The sequence below is a fragment of the Scyliorhinus torazame genome, chromosome 3 (genome assembly GCF_047496885.1).
Source record: "Scyliorhinus torazame isolate Kashiwa2021f chromosome 3, sScyTor2.1, whole genome shotgun sequence".
Lineage (NCBI taxonomy): Eukaryota > Metazoa > Chordata > Chondrichthyes > Carcharhiniformes > Scyliorhinidae > Scyliorhinus > Scyliorhinus torazame.
The window spans coordinates 116,081,830-116,102,753 of NC_092709.1; the positions used below are offsets into that span (position 1 = coordinate 116,081,830).

A 20,924-nucleotide genomic window follows, 5' to 3' on the forward strand; every position below is an offset into this window, starting at 1 on the left:
CGACTCTCTGAAGTTTCTTGGAAATAAAGATAGCAGTTAAGGATTATTGTGTTATTGTACTGATTAGCATGGTTTAAGGGATAATTGTAATCTAATTTCTTGTGTGATGTTGTAGCCACCTAAAATGGCTGATTCACTATTAATTTGGCAAAAACCCGATTTAAAATGGCTAACCGAAAAGGCTGATGGGAAAAGCAGCCAACAGGACACAAACGGACAGCTGCAGACAGAATAGCGTATTCGGCTCTGGGGACGTCGGCCCAGATCGCTACTCAAGACTATTAGCAGCACATCAACCCAGACATCTGCAGTTTAATCGGCTATCCCCGGGAACAATTGCAACATATTAGCAATTGAATGCCGGGCCAGACCTGTCGGCGCCTGCAGTGGCCGAAACAAAGACAGGTGAACGACCACCCCCCGATCGAGGAATCGCCCCGTTATTGGACATATCGAACCCAGTGATTGGGAACAAGTCCAATCGTTTGGGACTCAGGGTCAAGGGCTGCCCCGAGAGGCGGGAAGCCCCTGGGCCCTATAAAGTGAGGGGCCAAGTTCAGACCGCTCTCTCTCTCCCTTCTTCACCTGCTCGCAGCCTTCGCAAGAACCTTCAGCAAAGAACCGTAAGTTTGACTCCAGCGATCGCTACCCGATAGAGATTCCTAACCATCGAACCGTATCAGCCTTTTTGAATCCCGCAGGCCAGATCCAATTTAATAAGCCATTCGTTTCCCTAACCTGGTGGGCCCTTCCTAAAGTTAAGTATTAGCCAGTAGTGGTAGGTTTCGATATAGATAGGATTATTGTGTAAGCATTAATTGTTGTATATAATAAATGACCGTTGATTTCAATCTTACTAAGCGGTGTGCTGGCTTATTAATCATAACTTGAGCATGAACCACGTGGCGGTATCAGATACCTGGCGACTCGTGAGCAAAGGTAACATAATCAGAGCTAATAAACTAAGGCTAGAAAGAGCAACAATTTTAAAGGTATTTTAATACTGTGTTAGTAGTAAAGTTTGTTTTAATATACCATATCCCTAGTTTGTGTGAAATTACTCCTGGAGTGAGGTATCCTTCCCTCTCAGTCTCACAAAATTAAAATAAAATATTGGGGTTTCTGTCCAATATCCTAGCCACCGTTGGGGTCTAGTCCAGGATTGTAATATCCTCATCAATAAATGCTGGCCTAGCCAGCGACGCCCACATCCAATGAATGAATAAAGAAAAATAAAGGAAACATCTATGATAATTCCAGTGTACCGATTGAGAAGTCAAAGAATTGAAAAGGGAAATGGCTGTGTGGCTTGTGAAAAAACATTCATGCCATTGGACAATGAATAATTTGTATCATCATGATGGCTCTTTTCTCAACATATTAAAATGTTTACAAGGGAGGGAGTTGGGGAAAAGAGGAGCATGTCTCGGCAGCGTCAACATTTTTTACTCACCCACAAAATACACAGATACAAGTGCTGTTCTGAAATAATTCTGAGGAACCTTGCCAGAAGATGTGAACTTCCTGTGGATAATAACTCTATGACCTGAATAATATGCATCTAATGTGCATCTCAATTCTTCATAAGCTGTTTAATTAGCTGTCTGCATAAATATAGCCTTATTACCACACTCATATTCCTAACTTTGTAATTACCCAACCTCTTTCTGAAAAATTTAATTTAGCACTGTACCTTGGAAAAATGGGTAAATCAGTTATGAAAAACACGTGGGCAACTGTGTAAGTTAAGCTAACGTGCTCATTTTGAGAAGAATCAGCTATTGGAACACACATACAGCCCTGCAGGGTGCAAGAGCAAAACTCATGCTTCAGAATTTGAAAATGTGTGCACTAAATGTGGAGTATCTAAAGATTCACGCAGCAAATAAAAATGTGCAGATCCAAGTACTGTGCTGCAAAAATCTGGTTTCTGCCAACACGAGAATACTTTCCATTACATAACACAGATCTCTCTAGACTTAACCAAAACATTTACTGGAACAATAAAGATGAAGTCCTCAACTTCAGATACTACAATAATCTCCCACTTTCAATTCCAAGTAGACCCGACAATTTTATAACTCACCAAATGTGTTTAGACGGATAGCCTTTTCACTCCTTATCCTGGTTAGATGAACAAAAACAAGATATTATATTGAAAAATTAGTTATTTCCAAAAACATTTTGTAACAACATAATTGAAGCATTACAAGTCTTTTGCAAAATCCCCTGGGGCCAAGTTAACCTGTGAGCATTGGCAGGGTAAAAATGCTAATGTTGCATCTGCACTATCTCCAATTTCAAATGTATGATGCCAAAAAAGTTTGGAGGTGGTCATTGGAGCACAGTGCTACGGTCAAATAGATCAAACTTGTGAATTTTGTCAAACATAATGAAAAACCATAACTACCAGTTACACCCAGCAACATTTACAATTAGTTAAGCATGTCATACTGTTAATAATCCAAGGTTCTGCCATTTAAGTGTATAACTAAAACACGTCAATTATGCAAAGAAAAATTTCCTAACATTACTTGATTCTTGGTTATCAAGAAATAATTACAGTTCTCCTGATTGGTAGGCACACTGTCTACTGTGGAATTGAGACAAAATGATCAGAATGGTCCTAGGTTACATCCCATTTTATGTTAATTTGTCTAATTTCAGTAGATTATAGTAAGTTTTCAACACAGCACGTGGGACTGGAGGGAACAAAAGATCATCCAGAGTTCCTACTCAACCCATATTGATATTGAACAACTACAGGTGTGAACAGTGACTGTAAGATAAGTGGTCCATAATCTGGTAAAGCTGGATGTCCAGAACGAGCCTTGAAGAATAAGCAGATTGGCGAGGTGTCAGAGATTAGCTGGTCCTCACAGGCTGTGTCACAGTAAGAGTGCTACCTTGCAGATGGTACAAGACAGGAGTGTGATGGAATACAACCGTCAGGATGAGTGTGGCTCCAAAATCAGATAAGAAACTCAACACCATCCATGACAAAACAACTCGCTTGAACAGCACCATAATCCGTAGGAGAGAAGTAGGCCATTCGCCATTCAATGAGATCATGGCTGATCAGATATGATAATCCCCAACTCCACTATCCTGCCTTACCCCCATAACTCATGATTCCCTTCCTGATTAAAAATCTTCTACCTCAACCTTGAACATACTTACCTATCCAGCCTCCACAGCCCTCTGTGGTAAAAAATTCCACAGATTCCACCTTTCGAGAGAAGACATTCCTCCTTATCTCTGTCTTAAATGGGTGACTCCTTACCCTGAGATTATGCCCTCAGGTTCTAGACTCTCCCACAAGGGGAAACAACCTGTCAGTATCTACCCTAAAAAGCCCCCTCCTCCGTCTCAATAAGGTTGTCTCTCATTCTTCTAAACTCCAATGAGTACAGGCACAACCTACCCAACCTCTCCTCATAATAAAATTCCTCCGTACCCAGGATCCACCTGGTCAATCTTCTCTGGATTGCCTCCAATGCCATTATATCTTCCCTTAAATATGGGGACCAAAACTGTTCACAGTATTGCAGGTGTGGTCTAACTAGCGTCTTGTATAGTTTCAGCAAGACTTCCCTATTCTGTGAAATAAAGGCTAACATTCCAGTTGTCTTCCCTATTATCTGCTGAACTTGCATGCTTGCTTCTTGATTTATGCACGAGGACCCCCAAATCCTTCTGTGCTGCAGCTTTCTGCAGTCTTTCTCCAATTAAATAATATTCAGCTCCTTTATCCTACCAAAGTGCATAACTTTACATTCTAATACCAGGACCAGGATTCTTCGAGCCCGCGCTGGGTCGGAGAATCGCCGGTGACGGTGGAAATTCCCGCCATGCCGCGACGCGATTCTCCGACGACCGGAGACTCAGCGGCAGTCGTGCGCAGCGGTCGACGCGGCGCCGGTTGGGAGCCATTGAAAGGGGCCCCCGCGGCGATTGTCCGCAGTCGAGTTCCGCAATCGTGGTTCACATGTGGTACCACCCAGCGGGAGCTCGGACCCGCGGTGGCCATCCTACTGGGGGGGGGGCTGCATGACGGCCAGGCCCGCAATTGGGGGCTACCGATCGGCGGGCGCACGCGATCCGTGAGGGGCCTACCTTCTTCCGCGCTGTGGCGCTACGCCATGTTGCGCGGTGCTGGCGCAGAGGCGGCCACCACACGCATGCCCCGGCGTGGAAACAGCTACCACGCACATGCACCAGCGGGGAAACGGCCGCCGCGCGCATTCGCGGACCCGCACCGGCAGTGCAGAGCCGTGTATCGGCACCGGAGCAGTGTGGAGCACTCTGGCGCCATGCTGGCCCCCTGTGGGCCACTGAATCGCTGGGCGTTGACGCCGGCATGAAACACTCCGGTGTTTTGGAGCATCCCGGCCGTGATATTTCATCTGTCAAGTTTTTGCGCATTCACTTAACCGGTCTAAACTTTGTAGACTCTGTGTCATCCTCGCCACGTGTCACCCTCAAATCTGGCAAGAATGCATTCACTTCCCTCGTCCAAATAATTAATATACGTCATAAATAATCATGGCCCCAGCACTGTTGTGGCACCCCATTAGTTACAGGTTACCATCCTGAAAATGCCCCTCTTATTCCAACTCTGTCTTCTATTAATTACCCAATCACCTATATATGCTAATTGTCATGAATCTGCTTGGAGACAGCAGTAGACAGTATTCAAATAACCTCGACTTGTATGGGTCTCTCTCGGTAATGAGTTTGGAATGGCAGTTTAGGAAAATAATCAAGTGTGAGCAGCTTATGGAGGAGAAATAAATGATAGACGATTGGGAAGGTACCAGAGATTTACATAGGTTAATGTACTGTCAAGGAAATTGAAGGGGCAGTCAGCCAAACACACAAGGCATAATCAAAGAACAACAAAGGTACAATTTCCCAGACATTGAGAGTCCTGTTACTGAGCTTTTCAAAAAAAATGAATGAAAGTGCAAAGATTTGATCTTTTAACTGGTACAATATTCATCTGATGTAACCAAACACAAGATACTTTCCATCAGTAAATGGTTTAATATTTCATACGAAAAAAATCGAACATTCCCAGTGTCTACAACAGCTTTGGTAAGTCTATTAAGACAATACACCCAATTCCCAACAGGAAAACAATGCTGACTGAACAGTCCCACACAATGGGGAAAAAAGTCAAGAAAAAAAAGTTTTTGATTGAAAGAATGCTCACTGGTGTTTCACATAGCAATGCCTTAGGTAACTGCAACAGCACACAATCACATACTTATCTTTCTTTTCTTGCTTGTGTGTCTCACGCACCATTTGAGCAGCCTTCCTGCTATATGGGTGGATAACCTTGTGCTCCGGACCTTTCTTAGTCTTTGGTGCTTTTGGCTATTAAAAACAAAAAAGAAATTTCAAAAGAGGTACTGATATCTCATCTTGCTCAGGAACAAGTGTTTAGTTTTGAGTCCTCAATTTACGAGATGAAGAGCCTGCTAAGCAGCTTATATCCAGATTAGGTCTTCTGGACTGAAAGAACGAGACAATTGTTGGTTTTGTACTATTTATTTTCCGTACATTCGTCAAAATTAAGCTCTTATTGTTAAAGCAGTATGGACTGCAAGGAAATTGATGCTTAATGATCAGTTTTTGTGTAGCTTACACACAATCAAGGCAAGTCAACCCAATATAGCTTAATGTTAAATTCTGGGACTGTGCAGATGACTTGGTTATAGCATCACACTCAAACTTGGCAAGAGACAAACAACATACGGCCTAAGAACATAAGAACCAGGAGCAGGAGTAGGCCATCTGGCCCCTCGAGCCTGCTCCGCCATTCAATGAGATCATGGCTGATCTTTTGTGGAATAGCTCCACTTTCCGGCTCCACTTTCCGGCCCGAACACCATAACCCTTAATCGCTTTATTCTTCAAAAAACTATCTTTATCTTAAAAACATTTAATGAAGAAGCCTCAACTGCTTCACTGGGCAAGGAATTCCATAGATTCACAACCCTTTGGGTGAAGAAGTTCCTCCTAAACTCAGTCCTAAATCTACTTCCCCTTATTTTGAGGCTATGCTCCCTAGTTCTGCTTTCACCCGCAAGTGGAAACAACCTCCCCGCATCTATCCTATCTTTTCCCTTCATAATTTGATATGTTTCTATAAGATCCCCCCTCATCCTTCTAAATTCCAACGAGTACAGTCCCAGTCTACTCAACCTCTCCTCATTATCCAACCCCTTCAGCTCTGGGATTAACCTAGTGAAGCTCCTCTGCACACCCTCCAGCGCCAGTACGTCCTTTCTCAGGTAAGGAGACCAAAACTGAACACAATACTCCAGGTGTGGCCTCATTAACACCTTATACAATTGCAGCATAACCTCCCTAGTCTTAAACTCCATCTCTCTAGCAATGAAGGACAAAATTCCAATTGCATTCTTAATCACCTGTTGCACCTGTAAACCAACTTTTTGCGACTCATGCACTGGCACACCCAGGTCTCTCTGCACAGCAGCATGTTTTAATATTTTATCATTTAAATACTAATCCTTTTTGCTGTTATTCCTACCAAAATGGATAACCTCACATTTGTCAACATTGTAGTCCATCTTGCAGACCCTAGCCCATTCACTTAACCTATCCAAATCCCTCTGCAGATTTCCGGTATTCTCTGCACTTTTTGCTTGACCACTCATCTTAGTGTCGTCTGCAAACTTGGCACATTGCACTTGGTCCCCAACTCCAAATCATCTATGTAAATTGTGAAGTTGTGGGCCCAACACTGATCCCTGAGGGACATCACTAGCTGCTGATTGCCAACCAGAGAAACACCCATTAATCCTCACTCTTTGCTTTCTATTAATTAACCAATCCTCTAACCATGCTACTCCTTTCCACTTAATGCCATGCATCTTTATCTTATGCAGCAACCTTTTGTGTGGCACCTTGTCAAAGGCTTTCTAGAAATCCAGATATACCACATCCACTGGCTCCCCGTTATCTACCGCACTGGTAATGTCCTCAAAAAATTCCACTAAATTAGTTAGGCACAACCTGCCCTTTATGAACCCATGCTGCGTCTGCCCAATGGGACAATTTCCATCCAGATGCCTCGCTATTTCCTCCTTAATGATAGATTCCAGCATCTTCCCTACTACCTAAGTTAAGCTCACTGGCCTATAATTACCCGCTTTCTGCCTACCTCCTTTTTTAAACAGTGATGTCATGTTTGCTAATTTCCAATCCGCCGGGACCACCCCAGAGTCTAGTGAATTTTGGTAAATTATCACTAGTGCATTTGCAATTTCCCTAGCCATCTCTTTTAGCACTCTGGGATGCATTCCATCAGGGCCAGGAGACTTGTCTACCTTTATCCCCATTAGCTTGCCCATCACTACTTACTTCGTGATAACAATCATCTCAAGGTCCTCACCTGTCAAAGCCTCATTTCTATCAGTCACTGGCATGTTATTTGTGTTTTCCACTGTGAAGACCAACCCCAAAAACCTGTTCAATTCCTCAGCCATTTCCTCATCTCCCATTATTAAATCTCCCTTCTCATCCTCTAAAGGACCGATATTTACCTCAGCCACTCTTTTTTGTTTCATACATTTGTAGAAACTTTTACTATCTGTTTTTATATTCTGAGCAAGTTTACTCTCATAATCTATCTTACTCTTCTTTATAGCTTTTTTAGTAGCTTTCTGTTGCCCCCTAAAGATTTCCCAGTCCTCTAGTCTCCCACTAATTTTTGCCACTTTGTATGCTTTTTCCTTCAATTTGATACTCTCCCTTATTTCCTTAGATATCCACGGTCGATTTTCCCTCTTTCTACCGTCCTTCCTTTTTGTTGGTATAAACCTTTGCTGAGAACTGTGAAAAATCGCTTGGAAGGTTTTCCACTGTTCCTCAACTGTTTCACCATAAAGTCTTTGCTCCCAGTCTACCTTAGCTAGCTCTTCTCTCATCCCATTGTAATCTCCTTTGTTTAAGCACAAAACACGAGTGTTTGATTTTACCTTCTCACCCTCCATCTGTATTTTAAATTCCACCTAAAGGCGGTGATGCAAAATATCAAGGCTGACCAATTACTGGCACAGAACTATCTACCTCCCTCACAATTAAAATTATCAGTTCTGTTCAGCCTTAGAATCATAGAATCATTGCAGTACAGAAGGAGGCCATTTGGCCCATCGAGTCTGTACCGACCCTCCGAAAGAGCACCCTGACTAGGCCCACACCGCTACCCTTCCCCACAACCCCAACTAACCTTTTGGACACAGCCCAACCTGCACATGCTTGGACTATGGGAGGAAACCCACGCAGACACAGGGAGAAATCGCAAACTCCACACAATTATCGAAGGTTGGAATCGAACCTGGGTCCCTGGCGCTGTAAAGCAGGGGTGCTAACCACTGTGCCACCATGCCACCCTTGTGCATTAGTACAGTTCAACTTATGATACTTAAGGGAAAGTTACTTCATTTCACACCATGTCACCATCTTTGATTTTGCAAGTTTGTAATTAACTTTTGTAACACTGCAGTTATTTTAAATTTTAATATCTGTTAGTTGAATGTACTATTTAATATTTAGCAGACCAATCACTTTTAAGCATTGTTATGTATTTTATATAGACTTTGTCTAACTTCTGTAACTTTGTAGGTTTACAAAATTATTCTGCAAGTTTAAGTGACTTACACCAAGCACTGACAGATACAACAAAAACATACTGTAGCAAAGCAATTCTCTCATCAGAAACACATTCATAACTCCAGTTTTAATGAAGTCCTATAGATCAATTAGACATCCAATGAATTCACGTTCTTGGACACCGCATACTGTTTTATCTCAAGTAAAAGCAGACATGAAAACTATTCTCACTTGTATTCTATACATCTGATTGCATACATTATATCAGTACTTTGTAAAATTCTTTATTAATTTTAAGGTTAAGAGCAACTTTACTATTCTATTTTTTGTTTTAAAGGTAAAGTAGCTCATTCCAAGTAAGAACAGGGAGAAGTAACAGCAAGCCTGAAATAAGCTGTCCAAAACATAGATTCACTGATAGGGGTCTGATTTATTATCAATTAAACAAGGGTTTGAGATGCTGAGCTCAAGATATCAATCACGGGACATGACAACATATTTTCCCCTATCCTGAACAAATTGACAAGATATCAAAACATTATTTTATCCTTGCAAGAAGTAACACAAACAAACAACGCTTTCGAGAGCCAGTCAGGGGACAATGGGTAATGGCATCAATTGATGACCCATTACTCTCGAAAAACCAATTAGAAACTGATCATGTCCACCTAGACCAATCATGGATTGATCATAAGCCCATAAGTCACTGTCTGCGTGGAGTCTGCAAATTCTCCCAGTGTCTGCGTGGATTTCCTCCGGGTGCTCCGGTTTCCTCCTACAGTCCAAAGATGTGTAGGTTAGGTGGATTGGCCATTCTAAATTGCCCTTGGTGTCCAAAAAGGTCGGATTGAGTTACAGGGATAAAGGGGATAGGGTGGAGGTAAGGGTCTTAAGTAGGGTGCTCTTTCCAAGGGCCGGTGCAGACTCAATGGTCTACTTCTGCACTGTAAATTCTAAGATAAGAATTAGTCTCACTTCATTTAGGCCAATTAGAATGGAATAACATCAGTGGTCATGCTGTGGGTTGTGGCTTGGAATGAGTTAATAAGCAGAAACTTTCACTAAGAAAGTTACACAGCAAATGACTGCTGTCCAGAAGGCAGCAGAGGTCATGCAGAGAAAACAGAGATCAAGTGTCAACCTACATCCAAGGCCAAATGGAGAGCAAGAGCTGTGGTACACTAGTCAAGTCCCTCTCTTGTCTTCAGTAGGTACAACTTAAAGATTTCCTAAGTTACTTAACCAAACTGTTCCTGTTGCCTAAATGGTTATTTCTCAAATGAGCACTATTGGAATTTAAGTTCATCTATTACCTAGAACTTACAAGACAATGTATTAATAATACTGTGCATGCTGGCTAGCGCCATTCACCATGATGAACAATGTAAGAACTAAAAGGTAATGTCGCCATAATCCCAGATGACCATGGGGAGAGCTGACTGGTGGTGATTTAACCTGAGGATCACCACACCTCAGGCGAGGGGCAAGGCTGGGCAGGGCCTTTATGAATGTCAGCCGGTTCAGGAATCGAACCTGAGCTGCTGGCCTATCTGCGTCACAAACCAGCTGTCTAGCCCACTGAGTTAACACCAAGACACAATCAATTGGCTGCAAAAGATTCATTCTACCTAAAACAAATGTCTTTCTCATTGTTTAGTCGGAGGCAACAAAATGCCAAGATTAGCCAAGGATCAAATACAAACAGGTTATTGGTCCTGTCACTAAATAGTTTCACAAAGCACTAATGAAATTCCAATCAATTGACCTTTCAATTTCAAATAATGCAATATTTGACCACAAAGTAGATGCAGCCCTTTTCCATCAGCAATTGATCAACCACATGGGAATGTCCTGCCTGCTTTCAATTATGAAAATTTCAGGTTTGTGTGAAGTACTCAGCCTGCGAGGTGAATTGTGGGTTGAGGGCTAGTTAATGAGGTATCTTTCAACATGGCCAAACATTGTGCCTGAAAGAGGGACAATAGCCACTGGCTGCAGCACAAGGACACCACTAAAATTTGAGAGGTGGTGCACCCCAGGGGTTGTTTTGATCAAATCTGAATGATCGCTATTTAAATTTTCCATGATTTTATGGGAGACGGTGGTGACCAGGCTAGTGCACTAGGAACTGAATTTCAAATCCCCCACAACAGCTGGCAAAAGTTCAATTCAAATAATAAATTCTATTAATATTAATTTAAAAATCTGAAATTGAAAACTAGTTTCAGTAATGATGCCATGATACTATCATTCACGGTTTAAATATCTCACTTTAAATCACCGGGTTGTTTTTTTCTTCCCTTGTGAAGTATTATGGGGCTGTTGACAAATTTATCGATTTGATTTCTAAGTAAAATTAAGTCTCTCTCATCAGTTCATGATAGATATCTAAAATCTGAATAAATCTGAAATAAAACCAGAAAATACTGGACAATCACAGCAGGTTTGACAGTCATCAATACTCAATGTTAGCTCCCTTCTCTCTCCCCAGATACTGTCAGGCCTGTGATTGTCCAGAATTTTCTGCTTTTGTGTTTAAAATCAGGTGTTTTCCCACAGGCAGTCAAAATGATGAAAGGAAAAAGAGGAAGCTGCAGATAGCTCTAATAGGGGGAGTGTAGTCATAATGTCACTGGGCTAGTAATCCAGAGACCCAGTCGAATGCTCTGGCGACATGAATTCAAATCCTACCATGGCATCTGGTAGTATTTAGATTAAATTCATTTTTTTAAATATGCAATTGAAAGCTAGTCTCAGTATTGATAACCATGAAACTATCAATTGTCATGAGAACCCATCTGGTTCACTCGTGTTCTGATTTAGCCTACTCCAGGCCCCCAGCAATGACGTTGAGTCTTGCCTTCTGAAAGGGCCTAGCATGCCACTCAGTTCAAGAGCACTTAGAAATGAGCAATAAAATGATAGCCCTGCTATTGACGCTCGCATCCCATGAAGAAATTAAAAAGTGTGGATGATCCAAGCACTGACCAATAAGAGTGGAGCGTTGTCATGTCAGTCAGTGTGGGCTAGGGATGGTGATTTAATTGTGTTTGATGAGGTAATCACAAATCACCCTTTACCAGCACAAGCAGAACTGTTTGCAGCACCAGGAGCAAATGAATGGCCGGTGGCCCCGTGGAAACATATAGAGGAGAGGATTGGTGTGGGGGCCTTGTGTGTGGCTGAGGGAATCGGGTAAATGTAGCATACTTTAGTCCTAGCATGGAAGAGGAAGTTACATTTCTGTACCCTGAAGCTCTGATTACTGTTGGCAGGGCTCAGAACCTGTGATTGAATCTAACAAGAATATATTTGTAGTGTCCTTGTCTTTATAAACAGCACCGTGTCACACTGAAACATCTAGAACTTCAATTGTTAAGAGTAAAGCTTGCATCTCCAGCTGCACCATCTCAAGCACTCTTTAGTTCCTGTGATTCTGGGTATTACCTCAGTATGTCACCCAAACGATCACTGGCCCTCTCCTCTCCCTGCCTGGTATCCCAACAGCTCCAAAGCTACCTGGTGTCCCAATAGCTCCAAGGCCAACCAGAGTTCTTCAACTTGTGACTTTTGCAGAAAGTTTACTGGCCTCTGGGAAGGGAGCGTATCACAGGACCTCCTTGACCTCTGGTGGGCCATGGTCATGCTCTAATAACAGGTAATATCTTTAAAGGTTTTCTGTGATGTATTTTCAGATGCAGATAGATTGTGTAGCGATTAAATAAACCAGTCAATCTATTATTTATGTCAGAGTCAAAGTCATTACAGCACAGGTGGCAGTCATTCAGCCCATCAAGTCCAAACCAGCTCTGTACAAAACTTGTTGAGTGACAGTAAACAGTGTTGAATGGTTATTTTTCAAACTGACTGGAGGAAGATTTATAGTGGAGTATCCCAGTGGTCAGCCTTGGGACCCTTGCTATTCCTGATACATATTAATCACCTAGTCCTTGATGGACAAGGCCCAATTTCAAAATTTGCAGATTTGATATGAAACTTGGAAGTACTGTGGAAACTTGGAGGATAGTGTAGAACTTCAAAAGGGTACAAATGGGGTATGTTGTGTGTAAAGAACAGGTTCAATAGAGGTATTAAGTTCAGCTTTGGCCACTACACTCCAAAGGAGGTGAAGGCATTAAAGAATGCAAGAAAAGATTCATAGAATCGTCCCAGAGATAAACAAACTTCACTTATGTACCTGAATTGGAGAAGTTTGCCTGGGTGAAGGATGAAAGATTTGTTAGAGGTTTTGAAAATCATGAGGGATCTGGGCAGAATAGACAAAGAGAAACTGTTCCCTAAAGGACTGCAAAGATGGGGGCAGAGATTTAAGAAAATTGGAAATGGGGAAATGAGGAAAACCTTTTACGCAGCAGGTGGTTGGAATCTGGAATACACCATCTGGAGTGTGGTGGAAGTGGGTTCAATCAAGACATTCGAAAGAGATTTGGATTGTCTGTGTGGTGAACCACTGTATTAGGGGATGTAAGGTAGGACCTGCACTACAGGTTCGCCGGTAGCTTCTGCCGGCTGGCACCGCCCACAGAGAACTGTATAAATATGCATGACCTCCAGTGCCCTACCATTTCGCCAGCTGCAGCACCTGGTGCAGACTTCCCGCCCCTTTGAACGCCTCAGAGTGGATTTCAAAGGGCCCCTCCCCTCCACCGACCGTAACACGTACATTCTCAGTATGGTCGACGAGTACTCCAGATTCCCCTTCACCATCCCATGCCCCGATATACCGTCTGCCACCGTCATCAAGGCCCTCAGCACCATTCTGTTCGGTTTCCCCACCTACATCCACAAGACAGGGGATCCTCATTCATGAGCGATGAGCTGCGTCAGTTCCTGCTCAGCAGGGGTATAGTCTCCAGCAGGACTACCAACTACAACCCCCGGGGAAACGGGCAAGTAGAATGGGAGAATGGTACGGTTTGGAGGGCCGTCCAGCTGGCCCTACGGTCCAGGAACCTCCCTGCCTCTTGCTGGCAGGAGATCCTCCCTGACGCTCTACACTCCATCCAGTCACTACTGTGCACCGCCACTAATAATACACCCCATGAACGTGTTTTACCTTCCCCAGGAAGTCCACATCTGGGGTGTCGCTCCCGACTTGGCTCGCTGCTCCAGGACCGGTCCTTCTCCGTAGGCACGTCCGACTCCACAAGGCGGACCCCTTGGTGGACAGGGTTCACCTGCTCCACGCCAACCTTCAATATGCCTACTTTGAGTTCCCCGACGGCCGCCAAGATACTGTTTCACTCAGGGACCTGGCACCGTCAGGTTCCACCCCGCCCCCCCCCCCCCCCCCACTGCGCCGCCAATATTGACCCCACCAGACCACCCTCCCTCCCCTTTTCCACACAAGAGGGTGGAGGACTTTGGCACGCTCCCAGAGTTCCCCGATGACTGGCCAGCATCAGCACGGCCACCACCGCCATCGGTGCCACCTCCACCACCGCTGCCACTGTTACGCCGCTCCCAACGAAGCACCAAAGCACCAAACCAGCTGAACCTTTGACAGATTCCGGACCGTCAACATGGACTTTTCTTTTTCCTGCCACTGTACATAATTGCACTAATTGTATATAGTTTCACGTCACCCCCGCCGGACTCATTTTTAACAGGGGGTAAATGTGGTGAACCACTGTATTAGGGGATGTAAGGTAGGACCTGCACTACAGGTTCGCCGGTAGCTCCTGCCGGCTGGCTCCGCCCACGGAGAACTGTATAAATATGTATGACCTCCAGTGCCCTGCCATTTCGCCAGCTGCAGCAGGAGGTCATGCATCTGACTGTAATACACCCACAGTTGTACCCACCTTTGACCACAAGGCAATGAAGCAGTGGTCAGCACGTAATGTCCTTGAGGCCCTCAGGGAAAAGGAGACCGTGGAGGACATTGAATGGTTCCCGGAGCAGACTGCCAGTCATCTGGCAGAACGCCTCATCACCAGAACTTTCAAACAAGCACCAAGACCTAGCTTGGCTGGTGGTGAGAAGGGCCCTCCCTGTCAGATTCTTCATGCACACCCGAAGGCTCTGCACCAATACATGCTGCCCTCGGAGTGGCTGTGGGGGAAATGAGATGGTCACACACCTCCTTGTGGAATGTGCCTTTGCAAAGAAGGTCTGGAGAGAGATGCAGTGGTATTTGTCAAGGTTTATCCCAAACAGATCTGTGACACGGGTCTGTGCTCTCCGGACTGTTTCCAGGGACACACACCGAGACAAATATCAACTGCTGCTGGAAGGTCATCAACTCGGTGAAAGACGCTCTTTGGTCTGCCCGAAACTTGCTGATCTTCCAGTGCAAAGAATTGTCCTCGACCGAGTGTTGCAGACTGGCACATTCCAAGGTCCAGGACTACGTGCTGAGGGACGCACTCAAGCTTGGGGCAGTTGCCGCCAAGGCGCAATGGGGAAAGACCACTGTGTATGGTCTTTCCAGCAAATGTACACCAAAGGGGCGGGTAACAGTGTAAACCCCCCTCGGTCTGGGCCACCAACACTCCAATGTATAAAACAAACATGACACTGTAAATATTTAAGAAGGAATTGTAATGTAAAGAGTGATATGTGCATAATATCAAAATTGAATGGAAGAAAGTCAAGGCAATGTGTAGCTCTGACGAAATGTAGTCAAGACAACTCGAAATGTTCTGTAATGCTTATGATAAATTTTATGAATAAAGTATATTTTTTTGAATTAAAAAAACCCCACAGTTGTACCCAACTTTAGTCTTTGTGCAATTGATTGTGCATCAGTCGGAAAAGGAAAAATGTGGAAAAGCTGAGAGAAGGTGGGGTCGTGGCACAAGTTTAAATTGCTCTTTCAAAGGGACGGCAGGGAACTGAATGGCCTCCTTGTGCGCTGAAACCACACCCAGCCTAAAGACATGAGCATTCCACAATGTAACTATTCGCTTTTAGCATCGGAGCTAAAGCTTTCTGCAACAAAGTTTGTTTCTTTCTGTTGCACCAACAGCTTCGCCCGGTCCATGCAGCACGTTATAAACCTAGAGCCGCAGTCCAGTTTGAGAATACTGACTCTGGGTTTGGATAACCTCAACACCACTGCGAGCGTCAGCCCCCAGGCAGGGGAAGGTTCACATCTGTCAAAGCCTCACTCATTGCGCCGTCTGACTACCGCCTTGTCCGGCCCGGTTCAGAAAGCTCGTCCCGGGGACTCCGTGCCGCTCAGGCCCTTACTCACCATCGTGGAGCCTCCCGTCTTACATCCGCCGGAAGGAACGCGACGCAGCTCCCTTCCCCTTTCGGTCCCCCGACAACAGCGACGGGGAGAGAGTTTCCGAACGCGACGCCCCTTTCGGTCAGAGTTTCCGGGAGGAGAGGAAGAGAAAGGAGGCGGGACCGCGGCCCGGGACAGGGGTTCACTCTACCCCGGGGTCAGGGGTTCACTCTACCCCGGGGTCAGGGTTCACTCTGCCCCCCAGGGACAGGGGTTCACTCTGCCCCGGGGTCAGGGTTCACACTGCCCCGGGACAGGGGTTCACTCTACCCCGGGGTCAGGGTTCACTCTGCCCCCCGGGGACAGGGGTTCACTCTGCCCCCGGGGACAGGGGTTCACTCTGCCCCCGGGGACAGGGGTTCACTCTGCCCCCGGGGACAGGGGTTCACTCTGCCCCCGGGGACAGGGGTTCACTCTGCCCCCGGGGACAGGGGTTCACTCTGCCCCGGGGTTAGGGTTCACTCTGTCCCAGGACAGGGGTTCACTCTGCCCCGGGGTTAGGGTTCACTCTGTCCCAGGACAGGGGTTCACTCTGCCCCGGGGTCAGGGTTCACTCTGTCCCGGTACAGGGGTTCACTCTGTCCCGGACAGGGGTTCACTCTACCACGCGGTCAGGGTTCACTCTGCCCCGGGGACAGTGGTTCACTCTGCCCCGGGGTCAGGGTTCACTCTGACCCGGGACAGGGGTTCACTCTGCCCCGGGGACAGGGTTCACTCTGCCCCGGGGACAGTGGTTCACTCTGCCCCGGGGTCAGGGTTCGCTCTGTCCCGGGACAGGGGTTCACTCTACCACGGGGTCAGGGTTCACTCTGCCCCCGGGACAGTGGATCACTCTTCCCCGGGGTCAGGGTTCACTCTGTCCCGGGACAGGGGTTCACTCTGCCCCGGGGACAGGGGTTCACTCTGCCCCCGGGACAGGGGTTCACTCTGCCCCCGGGGTCAGGGGTTCACTCTGCCCCCGGGGTCAGGGGTTCACTCTGTCCCGGGACAGGAGTTCACTCTGCCCCGGGGTCAGGGTTCACTCCGTCCCGGGACAGGGGTTCACTCTGCCCCGTGGTCAGGGTTCACTCTGTCCCGGGACAGGGGTTCACTCTGTCCCGGGACAGGGGTTCACTCTGTCCCGGGACAGGGGTTCACTCTGCCTCGGGGTCAGGGTTCACTCGGCCCCGGGGTCAGGGTTCACTCTGCCCCCGGGGACAGGGGTAGGGGTTCACTCTGCCCCCGGGTTCAGGGTTCACTCTGCCCCCGGGACAGGGGTTCACTCTGCCCCCGGGGTCAGGGGTTCACTCTGCCCCCGGGGTCAGGGGTTCACTCTGCCCCCGGGGTCAGGGGTTCATTCTGCCCCCGGGGTCAGGGGTTCACTCTGACCCGGGACAGGGGTTCACTCTGCCCCGGGGAGAGGGGTTCACTCTGCCCCGGGGTCAGGGTTCACTCTGTCCCGGGGTCAGGGTTCACTCTGTCCCGGGACAGGTGTTCACTCTGCCCCGGGGACAGGGGTTCACTCTGCTCCGGGGACAGGGGTTCACTCTGCCCCGGGGACAGGGGTTCACTCTGCCCCGGGGACAGGGGTTCACTCTGCCCCGGGGACAGGGGTTCACTCTGCCCCGGGGACAGGGGTTCACTCTGCCCCGGGGACAGGGGTTCACTCTGCCCCGGGGACAGGGGTTCACTCTACCTCGGGGTCAGGGTTCACTCTGCCTCGGGGTCAGGTGTTCACTCTGCCTCGGGGTCAGGTGTTCACTCTGCCCCGGGACAAGTGTTCACTCTGCCCCGGGGTAAGGGACCCTTCTCTGTGCTGTGGGACCCAGTGGATGCTCTCAGGGAGGGGGTAAAATTGCCCGAGGGAGGGTGAGCCATTTTGAACTTGTGGGGAGGGCCGGACCCTGCTCGCCACCTGGGGAGGGACCACTATTCCTGCACTGTATCTTCTCTGCACTTAGAATTATAGAATTTGCAGTGCAGAAAGAGACCATTTGGCCCTACGAGTCTGCACTGCCCCTTGGAAAGAGCGCCCACTTAAACCCAAGTCTCCACCCTGATGTGTTGGGTTGGCTGGGTCGATGTGGACTGCACTTGATGCAGTGTAGCGAGAGACAGACCTCCAACACTTGATAAGATGCAACACGATTTTATTTAACATCTAAACTATTATACATGTTCAACTGTGGGTTGACACTATGCTGACTTGACTGGAGACCTGATACTAGCCCAACCAGACTTACTAGCTACCACATGGTGTTTGCACTGGCCAGCTCACTAACTCTGACTGTCTCAGAGGCTGGGTCCCGAGAGAGCGGAAAAACTGGTGCCTTCTGGCTTGATAATGGTTGTGTCCTGACTGGTGATTGGCTGCTCTGTTCTGTGTCTTTACTGGTCATCCTGTGTGTCAATCACTGCCTGTCTGCACTCCATTGTATACATAGATGTATATGACATCTCCCCCCTTTTTTTTGTTCTGTATTGTGTGTGTTGAGATAATAAATATTAAGGTGCATGTGCGTGTGCGTGTGGATTTGTATATGTGCGTGACTATATGCAGAATGTGCTAAAATGACCTTATGTACACAGGAAGGTGTCGCTAGTGCAGATATAGGGCAGTTGAAATGGTAACAACGATATTTACAGAGGTCAAAACGATAAGGTAACACAGTTGTGCAAAAGTTCAATCTATACGTTTAGTCCCTGCGGCGGGTGCCGAATTCTGGTTGACCGCCTCAAGGGTGGATCGGGGGCCGCCTGCACTTGGATAGGCGGGATTGCCGCCAATGCGGTGGTCGCAGAGGTCGGCAGGATTGCTGGTAGATCGGTGGCCTCGTGGTAGGGCACGTCTGGAGGAAGTATTGTGTGAGGCGGGACATCATGGTTAGGTGGCGGGCGTGGAGCTCGGCGCAGCGCCCGTCTGTTGCATCGTAGGAAGGAGCCATCAGCCATGCAGACGAGGAACGATCTCGGGGCCACTTGCTTGACCACCACAGCTGTGGCGGACCAGCCGCTGTCAGGCAACTGCATATGAACACGATCAGTTGGGACCAGCTCGGGGAGATCCATGGCATGAACGTCGTATGCTGATTTCTGTTGGGCCCGAACTGCTGCATCTTTTGTATGACCGTGAGGTGGTCAAGGTCTGGAACATGGATGGCTGGAACCGTGGTTCGCAGAGTGCGATTCATGAGCATCTGCGCGGGATACAACCCAATGGACAGAGGGGATGCTCTGTATGCCAGCAGCGCCAGTTGAAGTCGGAGCCTGAATCTGCAGCCTTGCATTGTAATTTCTTGACGATATGGACCCCTTTTTCGGCCTTCCCGTTTGACTGCGGGTTGTGGGGGCTGGAGATTACGTGACGAAAGTTGTATAGGCGGGCAAAATCAGACCATTTCTGGCTGTAAAAACAGGGACTGTTGTCACTCATCACCGTGAGTGGTATCCCATGTCTGGGAAACGTTTCTTTGCATGCTTTAATCACCGCCTTCGACGTGAGGTCGGACAGTTTCACCACTTCAGGATAATTGGAGAAGTAGTCGGCCAGGAGGACATAGTCACGCCCCTTGGCATGGAAAAGGTCGACACCAACTTTGGACCATGGGGAGGTCATTATCTCATGTTGCTGCAGAGTTTCTTTGGGTTGAACTGGCTGAAATTTCTGACATGTAGGGCAGTTAAGGACCATGTTGGCAACGTCCTGGCTGATGCCCGGCCAATAGACTGCCTCTCGAGCTCTGCGTCGACATTTCTCGACCCGCAGGTGACCCTCATGGAGTTGGCTGAGCACCATAGCTCGCATGCTCTGCGGAATCACAATCTTATCGAGCTTCATGAGGATGCCGTCCACCACCGTCAGGTCGTCCTTGAAGTTGTAAAACTGGGGACACTGTCCCTTCTGCCAGTCATTTGTGAGGTGCTGCATCACATGCTGTAGCAGTGGATCCTTGGCCATTTCCTCACGAGTTTGGATGACCCGCTCATCAGTGGCCGGAAGGTTGGAGGCACACAATTGCACCTGCGCATCGATTTGGCAGACAAAGTCAGTTTGTTCACACGGTGTGGAGTTAGACATGGAAAGGGCATCTGCAACGATGAGTTCTTTGCCTGGCTTGTAGACAAGTTCAAAATCATAGCGGCGTAGCTTGAGAAGTTGTAACCGAGGCGTCATGTCATCCAAATCCTTCTGGATTATGTGGACTAGTGGCCTGTGGTCCGTCTCAACAGTGAATTATGGGAGGCCATACACATAGTCGTGAAATTTGTCGATTCCCGTTAGGAGGCCCAGGCATTCCTTCTCGATCTGAGCGTACCGTTGCTCAGTGGGCGTCATGGCTCTGGAGGCATACGCAACTGGGGCCCATGAAGAGGAGTCATCCCTTTGGAGGAGCACCGCCCCAATACCGTCCTGGCTCGCGTCAGTGGATATTTTGGTCTCTTTGGTAGGGTCGAAGAACGCCAGAACCGGGGCTGTGGTGAGTTTTGCCCTCAGCTCACGCCATTCGTTCTCATGAGCGGACAGCCACTGGAATTCCGTCGACATTTTGATGAGATGGCGGAGGGCAGTGGTGTGTGCCGCCATGTTGGGAATGAACTTCCCGAGGAAGTTGACCATCACTAGAAAGCGGAGGACCGCCTTCTTGTCCTCTGGGGTCTTCATGACGTTGATCACCGAGATCTTGTCAGCATCTGGCCGCATGCCTTGCTGCGAGATGTGGTCACCAAAGAATTTGATTTCTGATTGACCGAACGAGCACTTGGCTCTGTTGAGTCGGAGGCCATGCCCATGGATTCTGTGGAATACCTGCTTGAGGTGATCGATGTGTTCTTGTGGGGTTGTGTACCAGATTATGACATCGTCAACATACACATGCACCCCCTCGATACCCTCCATCATCTGTTCCATGATGTGGTGAAATACCTCTGAGGCAGAGATGATGCCAAAAGGCATCCAGTTGTAGCAGTAGCGACCGAACGGGGTATTGAATGTGCACAGCTTGCGACTGGATGCATCCAGCTGTATTTGCCAGAACTTCTTGGAGGC

General features: G+C 47.3%; 1 protein-coding gene across 2 annotated transcripts in view; it reads right to left on the bottom strand.

Moving 5' to 3' along the window:
* The window catches only part of tma16 (translation machinery associated 16 homolog), a 54,003-nt gene extending 37,970 nt beyond the window's left edge, over positions 1 to 16,033 (bottom strand). Inside the window, exons 1-3 of one of the 2 annotated variants that reach the window (XM_072496146.1) lie at positions 15,863 to 16,033; positions 5,270 to 5,379; positions 2,087 to 2,124 (exon numbers count right to left, since the gene is read on the bottom strand). In XM_072496146.1, the coding sequence (XP_072352247.1) occupies positions 2,087 to 2,124; positions 5,270 to 5,379; positions 15,863 to 15,865 (151 nt within the window). In that variant the 5' untranslated portion in view covers positions 15,866 to 16,033. Of the gene's footprint in view, positions 1 to 2,086; positions 2,125 to 5,269; positions 5,380 to 15,776; positions 15,843 to 15,862 lie in introns of those variants that run through there. The other variant, XM_072496147.1, reaches the window with a different exon arrangement.
* Between the last annotated feature and the right edge of the window lie 4,891 nt (positions 16,034 to 20,924).